The sequence below is a fragment of the Schistocerca cancellata genome, chromosome 4, assembly GCF_023864275.1.
Source record: "Schistocerca cancellata isolate TAMUIC-IGC-003103 chromosome 4, iqSchCanc2.1, whole genome shotgun sequence".
NCBI classification, from domain to species: Eukaryota; Metazoa; Arthropoda; class Insecta; order Orthoptera; family Acrididae; genus Schistocerca; species Schistocerca cancellata.
Genome location: NC_064629.1, coordinates 322584964 through 322608851, shown reverse-complemented (window position 1 = coordinate 322608851; position 23888 = coordinate 322584964). Strand labels below are relative to the sequence as shown.

Below are 23888 nucleotides of genomic sequence, written 5' to 3'. Positions count from 1 at the left end.
ATTGTGGACCTGCATAGAAATAAAAGTATACTAATTGTGGGTCATCACCTATGAGTCTCCTTTAATTTCCTTGTTTGATTATTGCAATGCCACTCAGTCTCCTGCAACATTTATGTGTATTTTAATCTTAGTTGACTAGCTGCTACATTTATGTGTATTTTAATCTTAGTTGACTAGCTGTGTAATGTAGTATTTTTTGTGCTTAAGGGATATTGCAAGACATATGTTGATTGCAGAAAAGCAATTAGTGGAAGTTTGTAATGGAAAAAAAAATTTAATACAATACATCTATAAATTCCAGGTGGAGGTTTTCGAGGTGGTGCCGGTGGTGGAAATTTTGGTGGTAGACAGAGCTTCCATGATCAAGGCCCCCCTGAGCAGGTAAGGCAGCTCAGTTCAAGAAAAAAGATTCAGAAATTTTGATTGGTACTTCAGCTAAAATGTTTAGTAAATACTGTAAAACCAAAAAAGATAACATACAAGCAAAATACCTTTAGTCACCCTCAAAGTAATCTCCATTTGCCACAGTACCATTTTGTACTATTTCTAAAGCTGCCAGGGAGCTGTGAGGGAAGGCTTTCTTTGTCATTTTGAATAAAGTCATTCCACTTATAGGCTGTTAACATATTATTTATTGTGACTGAAATCTCAACATGTGGTCATTGTCATGCATTCTGAAAGCAGTCGGTCACCAAATAAAATACACATAGTTATGAAATTGACAAACATTGAAAAATGAAAATTTCAAAGTTACTCAGTAACATAAAACTGCCACACGTTGGAACATAGTTCCTAGTTGTGTGAAAGCAAATGCATGTGGTGTGAGCAAAGATGCTAATACACAGAGTTCATGTGCTTATCAAACATATGCACAGAAAGGAGGAAAGTGACAAATATTTGTTAAATAAAAGCAGTATCAAGATCTTATACTGAGAATGAGAATTAAATTAGGTAACAAGATGAAGTGACTATCAAGTCACAATAATACAATACTCATAAAATTCAAGTATATAAGAGGGTCTTAAATCTCAGATATGGACGAAAGCAGTGGTCCACACATGCAAAATGAGCAAAGTGATAAAATGCAAGTAATATACAAATGTGGGAAAGAAGCAGGTGCTACTTAGTAGTAAGTGTAGCATGGTCTAGAATATTTGCCAGGATTAACACCGCTAAAGTAAACCATATTGAAAAATTCTAGATTATAAGATGTTCCTGAAGTAGTATAGGAATCTCATATTTTTAAGCTCAGTCTTATCATTCAAATTCAAAATGTATTCTGGCTGGTCTCTAAATGCCGTATAAATTTCAATCTGTTCTAAGTAATCAAGCTCTTCCTTTTCCAATTCTATGGAGAATTTCTAAAGAGTTTTCAGTGTTATATAACTTGTGTTTAGTCATTTGAATATGATTCACATATGTAAATCTAAAATTGCTAGGTTTACTGTGCTCTCTAGAACAAATATTACAAATTCAACCATTTTTTTTCCTGCATAAAAGTTATTGCATTCTGCAGAGTTAATTTTATAAACCCCAGACAGCATGTAAGGTTTATTGTGTTCAGTACTATGACATACAGTCAGACTTAATGTGTAGTCAATTATACCACCATATGCATTTGCTTTTACACTGTGAGGAACTTTGTTTCTACATGTGACAACTTTATTTTGTTGAGTGGGCTGCAACAATCCCGCATTAGTGGTTTTGAAATTTTCATTTTTCAACATTTGTCAATTTTTTAACCATGTGTATTTTATTTGGTGACTGCTTTCAGAATGCTTGACGATGACCATGTGTCGAAATTGCTATCACAATAAATAATATTTTAACGGCTTAAAGCAGAATGACGTCATTAAAAACTTTCATGTAGACTGTGGACCAAGTCATCATCAAAATTCTGGCTTTTTTGTAATCAGGTGAAACATTGACATGCCATGTCCTCAGTTGTCTGTTGAAATGTAGTGCAGTTGTCTGTACACAAGGACTGATAAATGTCTGCTTTTCTCCGGAGCAAACTGATACCATCAGGGTATGAGTCCTGATGTTTTGCAGAAAAGACCAACCTTGATCACTTGTCAGTGCCTTCTCCACTTGGTTCTATATATGTATTGTCTTGTACTCATTGGTCAGTTGGTGCAGCATGAATTGAAAGTAAATGAAAGTGGACAAATTCATGCACACTGTCCTGGTCAATCCTGAACTTCTCTAATGGCAGTCTCATGCACAGTTTCTCATTATGTGCTGTTATCTTTCGTACTAACTTGTTGTTGTTGCTGTTGTTACACACCAATCTATCAGAAGTTCCATTTCCATTTTGAATGTGTTTGAACCAGTTATTAAATACAGCTTTCAATCCATGCATCTGCGCTGTTACCAAATTTGCTGGCATGACAGTGTTTCAAAGTCTGAAAGAGAGTTCGCCATTTACAAGTCCACATCCATAGCTGAATTGTCAGTGTGTCTGACTGCTGTGTGGAGGATCTGGGATCAAATTTCAGTATTGCCAGCAGAGTTTCCTTGGTTTGAGAATTTGAACAGAGTCCACGCAGCCTCATGATGTCAAATGAGTAGCTAATTGATGGCTTCAAGGTTTCTATAGCCAACAACAACTGGGTCAATCCACATGAAGTGGTCCAGTGATGGCTGCGTGACCATTTTTAAATATTTTAATTTTTTGTATGTGATTGCCCTATATTTGAGACGTTCAAAACAGTTTTTTTTTTTTTTTAATAATTTATCTTGCATCTTTACTGGATGGTGGTCATTTTTATTTGTAGGCACGCAACGATTTTTCATTCTGGAGACATTAGCGAAAATTTTAATATCTCTGCACTGGGTTAAGTTACAACGTTGCAGTTGACATGATTGTTTTTAAAAAAAGTGTCCTCTACAACATTGTCTATTACACAAAATACCCTAAATTCAAAAATAACCAGTCAAAATGACCTCCAAAGTTTGGTATCCAAATTTTCAAAAATCCCCTTTTTAGGCTCAACAATAACAAACAAGGAGTGATTTATGAGAGTCTATTTTTTTCCTATAGTTAACCATACACACGAATTTTTGAAATTTGAAAATTTTTATTATTTGTTAAGTTTGGGGTTTGTTATCTCAGGTGGGACTGAATATAAAAATATGATTTTTGCACAGTTTGTACACCTATATGATAGCAATGTACTTTAAAAATTTCAACATAGATATCTGACTGTGAACAAAGCTATGAATTTTTTAAGATGAGGAAATTACAACTGATCTTTTGGCTGTTGCCTATTTAAATGGTATATTGTTTCATTGTAATAAAATTTAATTGTGACATATGTGTAGTTAACACATTGACCCAATATTCATTTAGTTTATTTATTTTTAATGATGCAATATTAAAGAATAGGAGCTTTCGCTTTTGTTATGTGCTAATAAAAATGCCCATTTACGTTTAGGTTTATTGTCAATAAAGAAGTACATTATGGCTGGGTGTGGCAATGTAGAAGTACATTATTGTTGGGTGTGGCATTGTTGTAGTCAGTCTGTTCTGAAACCTCTGTTAGAGTGGATGTACATACTTCATCAAGAGTGTAGAATGTGTTATGTGCTTTGTTCTGTGTGTAATTTGTAATTAATTTTGAGAGATTAACTGGAATGCTTTAACATGGATGAACAGTGCTCTGTTGGACAGATAGCAAGTGAAGTGTGTCACAAAACAGTTTACAGTTCAGTTTCAAGAAACTTGAAAAATGTCAATGACTTTGAAGATGTTAGACAAACTTTGTTTATATTTTGAGTAAGTTCTTCTGTCACATCAGTGTGTGAGTATCATGAGAAGACATATGTTCGGAAGTGCAACCACATTTTTGGAAGAAAGTGCTGTGATCCACTTCAAGTTCATAAAAAGCCAATTACTAAAGGTTTGAGGAAGTTACTAAAAAATATTTGTTGTGAATCCAGAACCAGAATCGTGTAACCTCCTTAATGACATTTATATTCCTAATGAGGAAGCTGTTAGCATATTGGATTTTGCTTGTTCTAAGTTAAATATATCTCCTGCTTCGAAAATAATAAAATTAAGTAGCCGAAAAAGAAAAGCAGCTATTGAAAATAAGGTACAACAAATTTCAGACAAAATTAGAAAATACTTGGAATCGTGTTTTAATAATACAGATACCAACATTATTTATAAAGAAGAAGAAAACCTACCACCAGCATCATCTGACACTGAATATTTGAGCTTAATAGAGGGAATAAAAATTAAATGTTCAGTGACATCTAAAGAGGATTAAGTTAAAACTTTAAGTTTGCTCCCTGACTCATGGTCAAGAGAAAAAAATAGTTCTTTAATTAAATGTTTCTCATCCTTTGGTTAAACTAATCCGAAAATTAGTGAAAGAGCAAGGCTTTCTTCCACTTTTAGGAAAGAAGAAAGGAGTAGGTGTAGGTGAAGAAACAATTAAAAAGATCCAGCAGTTTTTTGAAGATGATGAAAACAGTAGAATGTGCCCAGGTTGCAAAGATAGCAAAAGAGTTGTTATAAATGGAGTTAAAGTAACAAAGCAGAAATGACTAGTGCTGTCAAATTTAAATGAACTTTATGTAGCTTTGAAAAATTCTCATCATGAATGCAAAATTGGAAGGTCAAAATATTCTGACCTCCGCCTTAAGTGGTGTATTTTGGTTGGATTCTCAGGGACACACTCCGTGTGTGTTTGTTTATATTATCAAAATGTCAGACTGATGATTGTGGGTGCCAAACTCAGTGATCTTAATTACAAAGAGTTACTAGATTTAATGGTCTGTGACACTTAACAGTTATGACTACATGATGAGTTTGTGTAATAAATGCCCTGGTAAGGAAACCATTATTGAATTGTTTCACAAATATGATGAGGAAATGCCAGACAGTACTACCTTCAAACAGTGTGTCACAGCTGCCAGGGCAGAAATGATAATAGTGGTTAAATATCGGGAAGAGTACCCGTGAATTGATAACTTACAAAAACTCAAAAGTCACCACTATGTTTCTAAAATCCAAAGTAAGTTTTTGAAGGACAAAAAAAGCAGAACTTCACGAAACTGACTGCATAGTGCTAGCTGATTTTGCAGAAAATTTTACATTTTTGATTCAGGATGCAATACAAGGGTACCACTGGGTCAATGACCAGGCAACAGTGCATCCATTTATTTTCTACTTTAAAAATGAGAACGATGAAGTTTGCAGTTCTTCAATATGCATTCTGAGTGACTACTTGGAGCACAACACTTCGGCTGTACATGTGTTTCAAAAGTATGTAATAAATTACATAAAAGAAAATTTTCCCAAGGTTGAGAAGCTGATACACTTTTCAGATGGAAGTGGTTGTCAGTATGAGAACAGAAAGAATGTTTCAAATCTGTGCAACCATAAAGTAGACTTTGGGTTGGAGACTGAATGGCACTTTTTTGCATCTTGCCATGGTAAAAATGCATGTGATGCGGTAGGAGCTACAACAAAATGTGAAGTAAGTATAGGCAGCCTACAAAGACCAACCACAGACCAAATTCTCACAGCACAGGACATGTATGTCTTTTGCAAGGGTAATATTAAAGGCATTACCTATTTTCTGGTCAAGAAAGAAGTGGTTCTGCATATGAAAACAACACTTCAAACCAGATTTGAAAACTGTATAGCAATAAAAGGAACAAGGCATTTCCACAAATTCCTTGGCATTGCTGAAACCTTAGTTCGATGCTATGTAACATCAGAAACTGAAATTTATGGGTATCATTGTGTCAGTAAAATTATGTCTCTGTCTTGAAAGTTGAATGACATAGTGGCATATGTGTATGTTGGGCAGTGGTGGCTTGCAGAGGTTGAAAGAATAATTTTGGAAACCAATGATGTTTTTTAGAATTTGTACCACCCTGCTGGCCTAAGAACATCATTCAAGAAATCTACTAGTGACAAAGTTTGGATACCAATGAAAAATGTTTTAAGGAAACTTTCAGTGCTTGAACTTACCACAGCAACTGGGAGGTCTTATTCTGTATCACAGGAGCTGCCTGAAAAAATAAGTGTTCTTAACATTCACCACCAGGTTTAGAAGTCGCATCGCGAAGGATGTTAATTGAAAATATTTATTTTAAGTATGTCAAAATAATATAAATGTTAATTTCAGTTATGTTTCCACTTTTTGTATATAATTCAGTACCTTACTTCAATAATAATTGATTATATCCTGCCAATATCACACATAAATAGGCAACAACCATAAGATTAGTTGTAGAGTAATGTGAATTATTTCCTCATTTTCAAAAATTTATAGCTTTGTTCAATCAGATATCAGTGTTGAAATTTTTACAGTATGTTGCTATCATATAGGTGTACAAACTGTGTAAAAATCATATTTTTATATTCAGTCCTACCTGAGATAACTAACAAAAAACGAAAATTTTCAAATTTCAAAAATTCATAAAAAATTAAGGAAATATTTGTAAGTGTTCTTGCTCTATATGTGGCTAGCAGTGTATGATATCTAACTATAGGAAAAAAATAGACTCTCATAAATCACTCCTTGTTTGTTATTGTTGAGCCAAAAAGTGGATATTTGAAAATTTGGATACCAAACTTTGGAGGTCATTTTGACTGGTTATTTTTGAATTTAGGGTATTTTGTATAATAGACAATGTTGTAGAGGACACTTTCAAAAACAATCATGTCAATTGCAATGTTGTAACTTAACCCAGTGCAGAGATATTCATATCTTTGCTAACATCTCTAAACTGAAACATCGTCACGCACTTACCTGTGCCCTTTTCCAATCCTTTGGAACGCTACGCTCTTCTAGAGACCTACGGTACACCGCTGCAAGAAGGGGGGCAAGTTCCTTCGCGTACTCTGTGTAAAATTGAACTGGTATCCCATCAGGTCCAGAGGCCTTTCCTCTTTTGAGCAATTTTAATAGGTTAAAGTAGTCAGCTGGGGTTCAAAAGAAGTGAGATTCAAATTCACAAACCAGTTGCGACCAGTTTTGGGGTGGTGCAGTTGAAAAGGACATGCCAAATTTCCTTCTTCACCATTGTCTTATTAGAGCTTGCACTCTATTGACTTCAACTTCCATTTTGTTAAATGTGTATAATAAATAAAAACTCTAGTTAGCTATCTGTCAAAGCTCTGCGTTCAGTAGATTTACTTAACATTTTGGTATTCATCTTGGGTATGCCTTCCCCCGCCCCCCTCCCCCCTCTCCTCCTGCTAAATACAATGACTAGTGTCACTTTAATGGACATTAATGTCAGACAGTTATCGTCTCCTAATCCATTCCATTTTGAATTTAGTATGGTATAATACAGTATACTATGTAAAAGGTGATCAAAAAGTTTAGAGTCGAAGACCGTACAGCCTGGAATCAGTATGACAGTCAGGCATGAGCACTGAGTTAATCATCCCACCAGTGCACCAGGTTGAAGATACCTGATTGTACTATAATAATTTGTTCATCCAAGGATCACTTTGCAACGATGAGGGCATATCATCCAAATAACAGGAAAAACATTTCAAAATGGGTGTGTAGATCTACAGTGTGAAGAAAAACCTACACAATTTGACTGAACAGTGATTCCTTTCCTACTAATGGTACATAATCGTATATAACAAAATTTTGGCCGAGTAGGAAACTGACTTCAGAGATTGGTAGTGTGACAGACTAGAATCACATGTGTGACAAATATCTTCTTTTATTACAATGTAACAGTGCTACTCAGTTAGCACAGTGTTTACAGTTTTGCATTAGAATACTAGAAATGGAGGGAGAGTTAGTCTGTGTCTAGGTGTTACATTGTTTTTATTTGATTATTTTGTTCTTATCAGTATTGACTCTTACACACCCTAACAACTTAAGAATTTTTTAACAGAGAATATAAAAACCATTATTCAGTTATTTCAGAAATATTCATGAAGAGCAATAGTCAGTTAAACAAAATTTGAGAGTCATAGGACAGAAATAACTACAAAACTTACATCTGTGCAAATAGTAATGATACCTAATATATTTGGCATGAGAGGCTAGGTGTAAAACATCTGCAACTTGTTGCTGTTGGTTGGTTTTTTTCCCCTCTTCAGTCATCAAGTACCTGCACATTGGTAGCCCCCTTACCAGACAGGGATCACACTGTATCTTAGCTGGAAATTCCCTATGCTAGCTGAGGGGTGTGTGTCCATCATGCCTGGGGCAGGGGTGTGTGTCCATCATGCCTGGGGCAGGGGTGTGTGTCCATCATGCCTGGGGCACAGGGACTCCAGCCAATGGCTTACTGGCCTGGTAACTGTTGCTGTGGCAACTTTAGGGGGAGCCCTTGTTTGGATTGGATGGTACTGTGGCAGAAAATTTGCACATAAATCAATTTAAACTTTCGTATGCTGGTGGCCGCATGGCCCCAGCAGTGTTTCCTGAAGCTAAGACATACACAGTGTGACCAAAAGTATCCGAACACCCCAAAAAACATAAGATTTTCATAGTAGGTACATTGTGCTGCCAAGTACTCCATATCAACGACCTCAGTAATGATTGGACATCGTGAGAGAGCAGAATGGGGCGCTCCGCGGAACTCACGGAGTTCGAACATGGTCAGGTGATTGGGTGTCACTTGTGTCTTTACATGAGATTTCCACACTCCTAAACGTCCCTAGGTCCACTGTTTCCGATGTGACAGTGAAGTGGAAACTTGAAGGGACAAGTACAGCACAAAAGCATACAGGCTGACCTCGTCTGTTGTCTGACAGTTGAAGAGGGTCATACTGTGTAATAGGCAGACATCTATCCAGACCATCATACAGGAATTCCAAACTGCATTAGGATCCTCTGCAAGTACTATGACAGTTAGGCGGGAGGTGAGAAAACTTGGATTCCATGGTCGAGCAGCTGCTCGTAAGCCATACATCACGCCGTTAAATGCCAAATGAAGCCTCACTTGGTGTAAGGAGCGTAAACACCTTCTTGCTTCCCACTGTGGAAGGGCAATTTGGGGATGGTGATTGCATCTTTCAACACGATCGAGCACCTGTTCATAATGCACAGCCGGAGGTGGAGTGGTTACATGACAATAACATTCCTGTAATGGACTGGCCTGCATGGAGTCCTGACCTGAATCCTATAGAACACCTTTGGGATTTTTTGGAACGCTGACTTCATGCCAGGGATCTCCTCAGTGCAGCACTCCATGAAGAATGGGCTGCCATTCCCCAAAAAACCTTCCGGCAACTGATTGAACATATGCCTGCTAGAGTGGAAGCTGTCATAAAGGCTGTGGGTGGGCCAACACCATGTTGAATTACAGCATTACCGATGGAGGGCACAATGAACTTGTAAGTCATTTTCAGCCAGGTGTCTGTATACTTTTGATCACATAGTGTATTACATTGTGGAGAGGTATGACCCCAAAATGTTCCCTTCCTTGGTTACGCCATTGGAGGAACATAGGGCTCAGAGACAAAGTGAAAGAGAACACCCACCAAATACTTGATTGGTTCTTCGTAGAACATCTTGAGGACAGGTTTGAGGAACTGGCAGCGATTTCAGAAATGAAAAGTGGCTCGGCACTGCCTAAGACAGCCTCCCCACTCAGTCATGGGTGCTTCTCACATGCAACAAGCTGGGTCATATTCCCATTGATATAACCTCCCATAAGTCCAAATATGGTACAGGGTAGCATTTTCCACTTAGATCTACTTATACAGACTGATGACAAGTTGCATGCAAATTTGGAACGATGTGATGTGCATTTTGTCCATTGTGTCCCATGGGGACCAAAAGACATCAGAATGGATACTGACATCTTCATGTTGGCCTTTGAAGGTGACTCATTGCATGAGAAGGTAAGGTTGGTGTTGTCAAGCTGTATATTCCTCCTTCCATGTGGTGCTACAAATGCATGTGATGTGGACACATGTCTTCGCATTGCAACATCAGTCCAATCTGTGCCTGATTGTTGCCATGATTACACACACATGCCCCCCTGCGGGTCCGGGCGTTAGAATAGGCCTGAGGTATCTCTGCCTGTCGTAAGAAGCGACTAAAAGGAGTCTCACACATTTCGGCCTTTGTGATGGTCACCTGTAGGTTTTGACCTCCATTTTTCAAAATTTTCCTGAAGAGTGAGCCAATTGTGGAAGGGCATCTTACATGGTGCATCATGTCCATCGTGCATTGAGATCTTTAGCCCACTTTCTGGTCATTGCATTTCAGTCCCTACCATTCTCCATCTTTTGGGCGAGTACACCTTCCTGGGTGCGTTTTCCACCATGCACTATGCAGTGTTGCTTTCTGCGTCGACGGTGACCATGGACTTCTTTGCACCTGATATCCAGCACGATAGCCAGTCCGTTGTGGTGGGGCCGCCATGTACATTTACATCTACATCTACATCTACATGATTACTCTGCAATTCACATTTAAGAGCTTGGCAGAGGGTTCATCGAACCACAATCATACTATCTCTCTACCATTCCACTCCCGAACAGCGCGCAGGAAAAACGAACGCCTAAACCTTTCTGTTCGAGCTCTGATTTCTCTTATTTTATTTTGATGATCATTCCTACGTATGTAGGTTGGGCTCCACAAAATATTTTCGCATTCGGAAGAGAAAGTTGGTGACTGAAATTTCGTAAATAGATATTGCCACGACGAAAAACGTCTTTGCTCTAATGACTTCCATCCCAACTTGCGTATCATATCTGCCACACTCTCTCCCCTATTACGTGATAATACAAAATGAGCTGCCCTTTTCTTGCACCCTTTCGATGTCCTCCGTCAATCCCACCTGGTAAGGATCCCACACCGCGTAGCAATATTTGAACAGAGGACGAACGAGTGTAGTGTAAGCTGTCTCTTTAGTGGACTTGTTGCATCTTCAAAGTGTCCTGCCAGTGAAACGCAACCTTTGGCTCGCCGTCCCCACAATATTATCTATGTGGTCTTTCCAACTGAAGTTGTTTGTAATTTTAACACCCAGGTACTTAGTTGAATTGACAGCCTTGAGAATTTCTTTTGGAACTCATGTGGATCACCTCACACGTTTTGTTATTTAGCGTCAACTGCCACCTGCCACACCATACAGCAATCTATTCTAAATCGCTTTGCAACTGATACTGGTCTTCGGATGACCTTACTAGACAGTAAATTACAGCATCATCTGCGAACAACCTAAGAGAACTGCTCAGATTGTCACCCAGGTCATTTATATAGATCAGGAACAGCAGAGGTCCCAGGACGCTTCCCTGGGGAACACCTGATATCACTTCAGTTTTACTCGACGATTTGGTGTCTATTACTATGAACTGCGACCTTCCTGACAGGAAATCACGAATCCAGTCGCACAACTGACACGATACCCCATAGGCCCACAGCTTGATTAGAAGTCGCTTGTGAGGAACGGTGTCAAAAGCTTTCCGGAAATCTAGAAATACGGAATCAACTTGAGATCCCCTGTCGATAGCGGCCATTACTTTGTGCGAATAAAGCTACGTTGCACAAGAACGATGTTTTCTGAAACCATGCTGATTACGTATCAATAGATCGTTCCCTTCAACGTGATTCATAATGTTTGAATACAGTATATGCACCAAAACCCTACTGCAAACCGACGTCAATGATATAGGTCTGTAGTTCTATGGATTACTCCTACTACCCTTCTTAAACACTGGTGCGACCTGCGCAATTTTCCAATCTGTAGGCTCAGATCTATCGGTGAGTGAGCGGTTATATTATTGCTAAGTAGGGAGCTATTGTATCAGAGTAATCTAAAAGGAACCTAATCACTATACCATCTGGATCTGAAGACTTGCCCATATCAAGCGATCTGAGTTGCTTCGCAACCCCTAAGGTGTCTACTTCTAAGAAACTCGTGCTAGCAGCTGTTTGTGTTTCAAATTCTGGAATATTCCATTCATCTTCCCTGGTGAAGGAATTTCAGAAAACTGCGTTCAATAACTCCACTTTAGTGGCACAGTCGTCAGTAACAGTACCATCAGCAGCGAAGGTATTGACTGCGTCTTGCCGCCTGTGTACTTTATATACGACCAGAATTTCTTCAGATTTTCTACCAAATTTCGAGACAATGTTTCGTTGTGGAACCTATTAAAGCCATCTCGCATTGAAGTCCATGCCAAATTTCGCGCGTCTGTAAATTTTAGCCACTCTTCGGGATTTCGTGTTCTTCTGAACTTCGCATGCTTTTTCCGTTGCCTCTGCAACAGTATTCGGACCTGTTTTGTGTACCATGGGGGATCAGTTCCATCTCTTACCAATTTATGAGGTATGAATCTCTCAATTGCTGTTGCTACTATATCTTTGAATTTGAGCCATATCTCGTCTACATTTGCATAGTCAGTTCGGAAGGAATGGAGATTGTCTCTTAGGAAGGCTTCTAGTGACACTTTATCCGCTTTTTTAAATAAAATTATTTTGCGTTTGTTTCTGGTGGATTTGGAAGAAATGGTATTGAGCCTAGCTACAACAACCTTGTGATCACTAATCCCTATATCAGTCATGATGCTCTCTATTAGCTCTGGATTGTTTGTGGCTAAGAGGTCAAGTGTGTTTTCGCAACCATTTACAATTCGCGTGGGTTCGTGGACTAACTGCTCGAAATAATTTTCGGAGAAAGCATTTAGGACAATCTCGGAAGATGTTTTCTGCCTACCACCGGCTATGAACAAGTATTTTTGCCAACATATCGAGGGAAGGTTGAAGTCCCCTTCTGATATTCACATGAGAAAGACATGGCAAAATCATAATTTGATTCTGGTATTCACATAAGAAAGACATGGCAAAATCAATCTGCAAAATGTGAATACCACTGGTTTTTAGTTTATCAATCTCAAATGCTGCAAACTGTATTGGTTTGATACTTATATGGCCTTTAAAGCTTGGCAGGTCTTGTAGTGTGGCTTCAAATTGGTCTACAACCTGCCCTTCCTGGGTAGAAAGTTTTAATCCTTGATCTGTTTTTTCCCAGCCTTTCCAAAAAACTTCATCATCGCTGTTTTCTGGCACAAGCAAAAGTTTGCCATTACAGCAGGCTTCACGCCTGTTTTGCCAGCAAGCAGAATTGATTTTCATATCACACAGTATTTTTTTTCCCAGAAAGAGTTTGAATAGCTGTATTGAAAGGCTTTAAGTTGGAAACGAAAGTTCTCGTGTACTCTGCACTTGCACTTATTGGATGGAGTACTTTTCAGAAGTGGAACAGTCTTTGGTTGAAAGATGCAAAATTTGCAGAAACCAATAACAAGATCTGGATTTTCGTCTTTTAAAAACTGAGAACACTTCTTTCAAGAAAATTGTTATGTAGTGTTTGTGTAACTTTTTCTTGATTCCATTCTCCGAGATAGTGATAGTCCTTAATTACCGGGCATGTATATACAATATTGGCCTGAAGTAGAAATCTCTCACTTTTTAATAATCAACTTTGGATTTTGTATGAGAATGATGCACTTCTGTGGTTGGTGGTGACAAACCAGCAAGTTCTGTTAAGCATTCAAAACTGCCTTTTTCTTCCTTGATGATTTGGGCAATGCTCATGTTGTTCTCTGTATGGCCTTTCCCAGTGACTGCTGACATCAGTATGGACCCACAGAGCCTTGTGAGAACGTGCCTTGCTTCTCTATCTTCCTTAATTGCGAGATCCAGTTGTTTTCCTGTTTTTGAAAATCTGGGTTTTCATGTTTTAGTCTTTCACGCATCTTTTGCATCTGCCCTGCACTTGTACTAGCTGTCTTTGTTATTGTATATCCCTATAAAGAGAGTAAATATTGTAGCCTTAAATAATAATATGATGATCCAGATGTCATTTTCAAGAAAGTGTCAGCTTCTTTAAAGACAAAGCCATCAAAACAAAAATAGACTAAAATAATAACTGTAAAAAAATTAAATAACAAATGCGTAAACACACATAAAGATCTGTACAAAAAAGGGTAACATAAAAAAATCCAGTTATCACATATGGAACACACTTTAATACCTAATGTAACCTATGATAGAAATGTGGTAAAACCATTAAAATTATGGGAGTTTCAGATCATACAACTAGCTTATAATATAAATAAAAGAAATTAAATTATTGAAGGATATGCACAAGAGTCAAAAAATATTTTCCATCACGAGTGAGACAAATAAATTCTTAACTAGTTATGGCATAATTACTGTTCATAATTGTAAAAATCACAGATCCTTACTGTCTGCTGACGAAGCCTGCAAAATTGGTCACGTTTTGCTTGTTTCAGAAAATTCTACGGTTAGTCATCTTGATTCAGTACTACCAACTCAAAACTGCAAATTTCACCAAAATTACGTTCAATATGTTGAATTTAAAGTTTAACGACACAGTATTGGCACTTTTTTTAAAAGGAAAATGGCCTGTTTTCTATGGAATGCTTCATTATCAGCCTGCATTTCACGTCCTCAAACAGCAGATACAGCGACTTCCTTTATCACTTACTACACGTCACCTGGAACCTTATAACCCTCCATTCAGTGAGTGGGAACTCCTCTGTGCCGTAGCCCTTTGCCGTGACACGGCTCCAGGCCCAAACTGCATCAACAGCCAAATGCTCAAACACTTATCAGTGGATTGCCAACATCACATTCTTGCTGTTTTCAACTGTTTCTGGAGTAAGGGTGAGTTCGCATCACAGTGGCAATAAAGCTTAATCATTGTAGTACTGAAACAGTGTAAGCATCCCATTGAGATGGGCAGCTATTGCTCAATTAGCCTCGCTAATGTTCTCTGCAAGTTGTTTGTAGATGTGTTGAACCAACGACTTTGTTGGTAAGTTGAGTTTGGGGGTATTTTGGCTCCATCCCAGGATGGTTTTCACCAAGGCCAATCTGCTGACAATTTAGTCTGCCTGGAGTCTGCTATTTGCTAAGGTTTTCTTTGACTTGCATAAGGCTTAGCACCGCATGGCATCATGACATTCTTGCTACCCTCCATGAGTGGGGTCTCTGGGGTGAACTCCTGCCTTTTATCCAGAACTTCTTGTCTTACCATACTTTCCAGGTTTAAGTTGGTTCTTCCCACAGTACACCCCAAGTATGAGAGATCAGGGTTCCACAGGGCTCTGTATTGAGTGTGCCCCTTTTTCTAGTGGCTATCAATTGTCTAACTGCAACTGTAGGATCTACAGTGTGGGCGTTGCGGAACACCGACTGCAGAGTGCTTCCAGTTTTCTGCTGCCAAGACATGTGTCATGCATTTCCGTTGCCAGCGTACTGTCCAGCATCAACCAAAACTCTACCTTGAGGACAAAATGCTCAATGTGGTGGAGTCTTATCACTTTTTGGGATTGGCCTATGATGTCCGATTGACGTGACTCCCCTGTCTTCACCAACTTAAGCAGACATGCTGGTCACACCTAAACTCTTTGCTGTCTCAGTAACACCAGATGAGGTGCAGACTGCTCTACGCTTTTGTGGGTCTACAAAGCTCTGATTCTGTCGCATCTTGATATGGGAGCCTGGTGTATGGCTCAGCACCACCTTTAGCATTGTGGATGCTGGGCCTGATACATCATTGTGGGAGCTGACTTGAGACAACTGTCTTTCGGACCAGCCCTGTGAACAGCGTATTCGCAGAGCACATTCACTGCTCCCCTAAGCATCTGAACTACCATGTCCTTTTTCCTGGTAGGGATATCTACTTCCTACAACAGAGGATAAAGTTTGGCATCATGCTCACAATTCGCATACAGAGTCTCTGCTCTGAATGCCACCTTTCCTCGCTGTCACCTGTTGTCAGGAAGAAATTGCGTGTACACCATCCTCGGAACTGCATCGACCACTCCCTTGGACCAAAAGACTCGATACTCTGTATGGTTTTTCGCCGCATGTTTCTGAATGTCCTTGATGCATTTCCAGGCTTAGACATGGTATGCACTGATGGCTCTTCAGTCGACGGACAAACCAGTTTTGCCTACACACGCGCAGGATGCAGTGAACTATGGCTTCCTGCTGAATGGATGCATTGTATTCACTGCAGAATTGGTGGCCACTGTTTGAGCCCTATGTCACCATTGTTCTAACACTGGCAAGTTGATCTTAATCGGCAGTCTTCATGGTGTTGACCAGTGCTGCTCTCGACACCTGTTGATTGTGACTATCCAGGATCTCCTTTGTGTCCATCCTTCACACTGGATGGTGGACAGTCGATCGTCTTTGTATAAACGCGTGATCACTTTCAGATCCCAAGGAATGAACACACTGACTAGTTGGCCATATTGGCTACCAGGAGATGGGGGTACTGGAACCGGACCTCCAGTTGACTACACTGGCAATTGTTGCAGGCTTGGAATGCGAATTGTTGTGGTGTGCTTTCTCCAAAGAAACTGTTAACCGTAAAGGAGACCATAACCATGTGTCAGTCTTTGATTCATGCATCTTGCAGAGAATCTTCTGCCCTCTGTCCTCATCACATTGTCCACACTTGGCTGACACATGGCCACATCCTCTGTTATGAAAGTGCATCCCACTGCCAGTGTCGTGCTCATCTCACAGTGGCTTACATTCTGCTTGACTGGTGTAATTTGGCTATCTTACAGCAAAGCCTTAAACTTGCTGACACGCTACCTCTGGTGCTAGCAGACATTGCCAAAGTGGCTGATTTGGTTTTCTGTGAAAGTGGTTTTTACTTCTCGCTTTGACATAGGGCACATTTGCCTCATCAGCTGCTCTGACCTGAGGGGCCCGTGGCTGCCCTTACTCAGTGATCCAGCTTGGCTCCTGCCCTTCCCATCTTTTTAATTTTTATTATTTGTTTTCATCTGTCACTGATTGACAGATTCCTTGTCATTGTTCTCTTTTCCGGAGATTTCATCTTGTATGTATAACTAGTTTTCTTCTGGTAATTTAAGGTTTGGAAGCACATATCAAATGTAGAGGCTGTGTCTCAGGTCGCATATTGTGTCCCAGGGCTCTCCAGCTGCTTTCTGGATGGGACAACTCTAGCACCTTCTCCTTTTCCCCTCTCTCACTTCTACTTGCTTCTGTCTCTTTGGCTGTCTTGATTCTCAGATACAGTAGAGTCAGTTGGAATTTTCTTTTGTGCATGTCCTCTCTGGTGACTGTTTCCGGCTTGACATACAAAGGATTAAGGGACTGATGACCTCATAGTTCGATCCCCCTAACCCCATCAATCCATTCATCTATTTCCAGTCTCTTGGCTTCACTGTATTGGTCACTAAATGACAATCTCTGTGTGACAATGACCTATTTCTGGTGATCCTATCGCTTCCTTGCCATCACCAGGCTTCGAAGAGCCAACTGGCAATTGTATGCCTCTGCTGTTACCTTTGCCCGTGCCACCAGAATTGCTACTCCCCTTTCTACAGGTCTCCTCCACCACATGCTGGTGCTGTGATGGACCAAAGACATTACAGTAGTTGTTCAGGATTGCCGAAGAGTTCTGCTACATTTCAAGCAACATCAATTGCAGACCAACCTAATCACTTTGAAGCAGCTTGGTGCTAGGCCTCACTATCTGATTGAATGCAGGAACCTGTACGTCTCTTCCCTGGGAACACATGCCTCTTCATGCCAGGTATGGGTCGACCTCAGTAGTTTTCTGGGCTGTCAATGATCATGTTGTTCCTGAAACTGGTCTTTGTACCGATGTGTCGGTTCTTGCTGAACAGCGGCTGTCTTTCTACTGCAGAAACGACAGGCTGAAGACATCATCCTACATTTCACTTCAGCAGAGCCGAATCATGTAATAGATCTTTCACTGACTGAGAAGTGCTTCGGGCTCTTGCCTCATTTCACAATACAGCCTCAGGCCCAGAATCAATTTAAAATCAGCTGATGCAACACCTTAATGCTACTCAAAGGCTACGTCTACTCAGGATCTACAATCGTATTTGGCTTAAAGGTGAGAAAGTATAGTCTGCATCTACATTTATACTCCGCAAGCCACCCAACGATGTGTGGCGGAGGGCACTTTATGTACCACTGTCATTACCTCCCTTTCCTGTTCCAGTCGCGTATGGTTTGTGGGAAGGACTACTGCCAGAAAGCCTCCGTGTACGTTCGAATCTCTCTAATTTTACATTCGTGATCTCCTCGGGGGGTATAAGTAGGGGGAAGCAATATATTCAATACCTCATCCAGAAATGCACCCTCTCGAAACCTGGACAGCAAGCTACACCACGATGTAGAGCACCTCTCAGAGTCTGCCACTAGAGTTTGCTAAACATCTCCGTCACGCTATCACGCTTACCATATAACCCTGTGACGAAACACGCCGCTCTTCTATGGTTCTTCTCTATCTCCTCTGTCAACTCGACCTGGTACGGATCCCACACTGATTAGCAATACTCAAGTATAGGTCGAACGAGTGTTTTGTAAGCCACCTCCTTTGTTGATGGACTACATTTTCTACGGACTCTCCCAATGAATCTCAACCTGGCACCCGCCTTACCAACAATTAATTTTATATGATCATTCCACTTCAAATCGTTCCGTACGCATACTCCCAGATATTTTACAGAAGTAGCTGCTAGCAGTGTTTGTTCTGCTATCATATAATCATACAATAAAGGATCCTTCTTTCTATGTATTCGCAACACATTACATTTGTCTATGTTAAGGGTCAGCTGCCACTCCCTGCACCAAGTGCCTATCTGCTGCAGATCTTCCTGCATTTCGCTAGAATTTTGTAATTCTGCAACTTCAATGTATACTACAGCATCATCCGCGAAAAGCCGCATGGAACTTCCGACACTATCTACTAGGTCATTTATATATATTGTGAAAAGCAATGGTCCCATAACACTCCCCTGTGGCACGCCAGAGGTTACTTTAACGTCTGTAGATGTCTCGCCATTGATAACAACATGCTGTGTTCTGTTTGCTAAAAATTCTTCAATCAAGCCACACAGCTGGTCTGATATTTCTAGGCTCTTACTTTGTTTATCAGGCAACTGTGCGGAACTGTATCGAACGCCTTCCGGAAGTCAAGGAAAATAGTATCTACCTCGGAGCCTGTATCTAATATTTTCTGGGTCTGATGAACAAATAAAGCGAGTTGGGTCTCACACGATCGCTGTTTCCAGAATCCTTGTTGATTCCTGGGTTTCCAAAAACGACATGATACGCGAGCAAAAAACATGTTCTAAAATTCTACAACAGATCGACATCAGAGATATAGGTCTATAGTTTTGCGCATCTGCTCGACGACCCTTCTTGAAGACTGGGACTACCTGTGCTCTTTTCCAATCATTTGGAACCTTCCGTTTCTCTAGAGACTTGCGGTACACGGCTGTTAGAAGGGGGGGCAAGTTCTTTTGCGTACTCTGTAGAATTGAATTGGTATCCCGTCAGGTCCAGTGGGCTTTCCTCTGTTGAGTGATTACAGTTGCTATTCTATTCATTGGACACTTATTTCGATGTCGGCCATTTTTTCATTCGTGCAAGGATTTAGAGAAGCAACTGCAGTGCAGTCTTCCTCTGTGAAACAGCTTTGGAAAAAGGTGTTTAGTATTTCAGCTTTATGCGTGTCATCCTCTGTTTCAATGCCATTATCATCCCAGAGTGTCTGGATATGCTGTTTTGATCCACTTGCTGATTTAATGTAAGACCAGAACTTCCTATGATTTTCTGTCAAGTCGGTACATAGAATTTTACTTTTGAATTCACTGAACGCTTCACGCATAGCCCTTCTTACACTAACATTGACATAGCTTAGCTTCTGTTTGTCTGAGAGGTTTTGGCTGCGTTTAAATTTGCAGTGAAGCTCTCTTTGCTTTCGCAGTAGTTTCCTAACTTGGTTGTTGAACCACGGTGGGTTTTATCCGTCCCTCACAGTTTTACTCGCCTCGTACCTGTTTAAAACACATTTTACGATTGCCTTGAACTTTCTCCATAAACACTCAACATTGTCAGTATCGGAACAGAAATTTTCGTTTTGATCTGTTAGATAGTCTGAAATCTGCCTTCTATTATTCTTGCTAAACAGATAAACCTTCCTCCCTTTTTTTATATTCCAATTTACTTCCATATTCAGGGATGCTGCAACGGCCTTATGATCACTGCTTCCCTGTTTTGGACATACAGAGTCAAAAAGTTCGGATATGTTTGTTATCAGTAGGTCCAAGACGTTATCTCCACAGTCCTTAAGCCAAGCAAAAACCCAACAACTCTTTGACAGTTACTCGCCAATTAGCTTCACCAGCATTCTCTGCAAACTGCTTGAAAGTATGTTTACCTACAGATTATGCTGAGTTCTCGAGTCTGAGGGCATTTCGTTCCCATATCAGTATGGTTTCTAGGAGGGACATCTACAAACAACCATTTGGTCTAGTTGGAATAAGCAATGTGACAGGCATTTTCCTAAATGCCAACACCTTATTGTAGTCTTTTTTGACCTACGTAAGGCATACAGTACCACTTGGCGCAATCTTATTTTACTTATCCTCCATTACTGGGGCTTTCAAGGCTCCCTACCGATTTATGTTCATCGGTTTTTATCCCATCAATTGTTCTGTGTGCGAGTTTGTACTACACTGAGCTCTTGATGAGTTCAAGAGAACAACGCCCGGTAAAGCTCTGTCCTGAGTGTCCCATTCTTCATCGCCATCTATGGTTTAGTGATCTTCGTTAGACCACTAGTTGTCCCTGTGCTGTATGTCAATGACTTTTGCATTTGCCACAGCTCCCATTCAGTAGACTTGGTTGAACCCCATCTCCGAGGCACCATTTAATGGGCTTCTGTGTGAATGGTTTCCTGTGGTTTCCAGTTCTCTCGTGTGGTCCGTGCATTTCTGTCGTTGCACCACACTCCATCCTGACCTAGAACTCGGCCTGAGTAACCATCACTTGGAAGCTGTTACACACTCATTTTTTGGGCCTTTTTGATAAAAAGCTGATTTGGCTGCCCCATATTCATCAAGTAAAGGCTAGTAGAATGTGGAAGCTTAACATTGTCTGCTTCCTTGCCCACACCTCTTGGGGTGGAGTGTTGCCAACTCGTATCCATGGAAAGATGCTAAATGAAAGATAAAAAGAAGCCGAAAAGTAACTAATTAGTAGCTCAAAATAGTTAAATTAAAAGCTCAACATTATATACACACTCACTCACCTATAAGTTTTCAAAATATGTTTTTTCTTCATCCTCCTCCATATTAATTTCCAGTGAGGAAGTAGAAGTAGCTGCTATTCAGTAATTAGTGTGCATGCGGGTCATTTGAAGTGCATTTCTGGGAGCTTATACAATTAGCAGCAATCTAGATATAATTTTTCCATGGCTATGACTGAAGTACTGTGTAACTACTGTTAGAAGTTTAACCATTGTGATGTCAGTTGATTAACCTGTTGTTATACACTCCTGGAAATGGAAAAAAGAACACATTGACACCGGTGTGTCAGACCCACCATACTTGCTCCGGACACTGCGAGAGGGCTGTACAAGCAATGATCACACGCACGGCACAGCGGACACACCAGGAACCGCGGTGTTGGCCGTCGAATGGCGCTAGCTGCGCAGCATTTGTGCACCGCCGCCGTCAGTGTCAGCCAGTTTGCCGTGGCATACGGAGCTCCATCGCAGTCTTTAACACTGGTAGCATGCCGCGACAGCGTGGACGTGAACCGTATGTGCAGTTGACGGACTTTGAGCGAGGGCGTATAGTGGGCATGCGGGAGGCCGGGTGGACGTACCGCCGAATTGCTCAACACGTGGGGCGTGAGGTCTCCACAGTACATCGATGTTGTCGCCAGTGGTCGGCGGAAGGTGCACGTGCCCGTCGACCTGGGACCGGACCGCAGCGACGCACGGATGCACGCCAAGACCGTAGGATCCTACGCAGTGCCGTAGGGGACCACACTGCCACTTCCCAGCAAATTAGGGACACTGTTGCTCCTGGGGTATCGGCGAAGACCATTCGCAACCGTCTCCATGAAACTGGGCTACGGTCCCGCACACCGTTAGGCCGTCTTCCGCTCACGCCCCAACATCGTGCAGCCCGCCTCCAGTGGTGTCGCGACAGACGTGAATGGAGGGACGAATGGAGATGTGTCGTCTTCAGCGATGAGAGTCGCTTCTGCCTTGGTGCCAGTGATGGTCGTATGCGTGTTTGGCGCCGTGCAGGTGAGCGCCACAATCAGGACTGCATACGACCGAGGCACACAGGGCCAACACCCGGCATCATGGTGTGGAGAGCGATTTCCTACACTGGCCGTACACCACTGGTGATCGTCGAGGGGACACTGAATAGTGCACGGTACATCCAAACCGTCATCGAACCCATCGTTCTACCATTCCTAGACCGGCAAGGGAACTTGCTGTTCCAACAGGACAATGCACGTCCGCATGTATCCCGTGCCACCCAACGTGCTCTAGAAGGTGTAAGTCAACTACCCTGGCCAGCAAGATCTCCGGATCTGTCCCCCATTGAGCATGTTTGGGACTGGATGAAGCATCGTCTCACGCGGTCTGCACGTCCAGCACGAACGCTGGTCCAACTGAGGCGCCAGGTGGAAATGGCATGGCAAGCCGTTCCACAGGACTACATCCAGCATCTCTACGATCGTCTCCATGGGGGAATAGCGGCCTGCATTGCTGCGAAAGGTGGATATACACTGTACTAGTGCCGACATTGTGCATGCTCTGTTGCCTGTGTCTATGTGCCTGTGGTTCTGTCAGTGTGATCATGTGATGTATCTGACCACAGGAATGTGTCAATAAAGTTTCCCCTTCCTGGGACAATGAATTCACGGTGTTCTTATTTCAATTTCCAGGAGTGTACTAAATGTTTGATAACTAATATCTTTAACTAGCTCATGGAGGAAGTAAGTGCTAGCACTTCTTTTCCTTAATTGTTTTAGCACACTTGGAACAATGTAAGTGAATACCAGAATGTTTACTTTCTGTGAAAGCACTTTTATAGAGTTCAGATGAATGGTACACGATAGTAGGGCACAGTGTTTAGCTTTCGTTTCATGTATTCCTAATGAAGTGAATGCAGAAATGAAAACTATTACTGTCTGACATTTACTAAAAAAGAAATGCACAAATTTTTTATGTTTATTTCTTTTAGTGTGAGCTTTACAGTCACTAACTTTGGAATTAATTTCACATTTGCAATATTTGCAAGATACTCATGTTTTGTTATCAGCAACTGGCTGAAGCCAACCCATAAAACTGCATGAACTTTCAGCAACTGAAAGCATCAAGGCAACTATATGTCCAGTGATCTGATCATGACAAACAAGAACAGTCTTACTGAATTACCAAGAAAAGAATTCTAGTTTAGATACACTATACTGTTAGAGCAAGACACGGTGATCAGTTCCGTGTGTAGAGCAAGGGACTTTCCCTAGAGTTTTGATCTTGACACGTGACATTATAGCAGCTTGGGCACTGAGGCTCGAAGGTGACTAATCTGTGGGTATTATGAAATAGCAAGTGATTATGTGGTGTCCTATAAATGTTTTCTTTCTTTCTAACAACTCTATAAACTGTAATTAAATATTTGAGTCTATCATTGCAGTGTACCTATTATTCATTATACTGTTTAAAAGCTAAACTCTAAATTTTCATAGTAAAAAATGTAGGTAAAAGCTAAAACCAAAATTTTGTAGCATTCAATCTTTTAAAAATGTTAGATTTAGCTACAGAGCCTGTCCATCATTGTCGACATTGTTTGGCCTTAGGCACCCTCCGGACTAGGTTTGTAGACGGTTTTGTTGCCGAAGTGGGTATCTTCCCTCTTCAAATTCCAATGGTACCAATTCTTGGTCTCCTATATAATCACCCTGATCATCCAGTGTATCCCATTCTTTTTGGATACTAGGGCTATCAACTTCCTAATTTCCATCCTTGGGTGTGATTACCAGCTGGAATGTCCCCCACAGCCCGCTGCCATGATCTCTGGC

At 40.9% G+C, this 23888-nt stretch overlaps 1 protein-coding gene across 2 annotated transcripts in view; it reads left to right on the top strand.

Annotated features, from left to right (window-relative positions):
* Positions 1–23888, top strand: part of LOC126183482 (probable H/ACA ribonucleoprotein complex subunit 1) — a 72125-nt gene that overhangs the window by 24418 nt on the left and 23819 nt on the right. For both annotated transcript variants that reach the window (XM_049925502.1, XM_049925501.1), the window contains exon 3: positions 302–381. In XM_049925502.1, coding sequence (XP_049781459.1) covers positions 302–381 — 80 coding nt within the window. The remainder of the gene's footprint in view (positions 1–301; positions 382–23888) is intronic.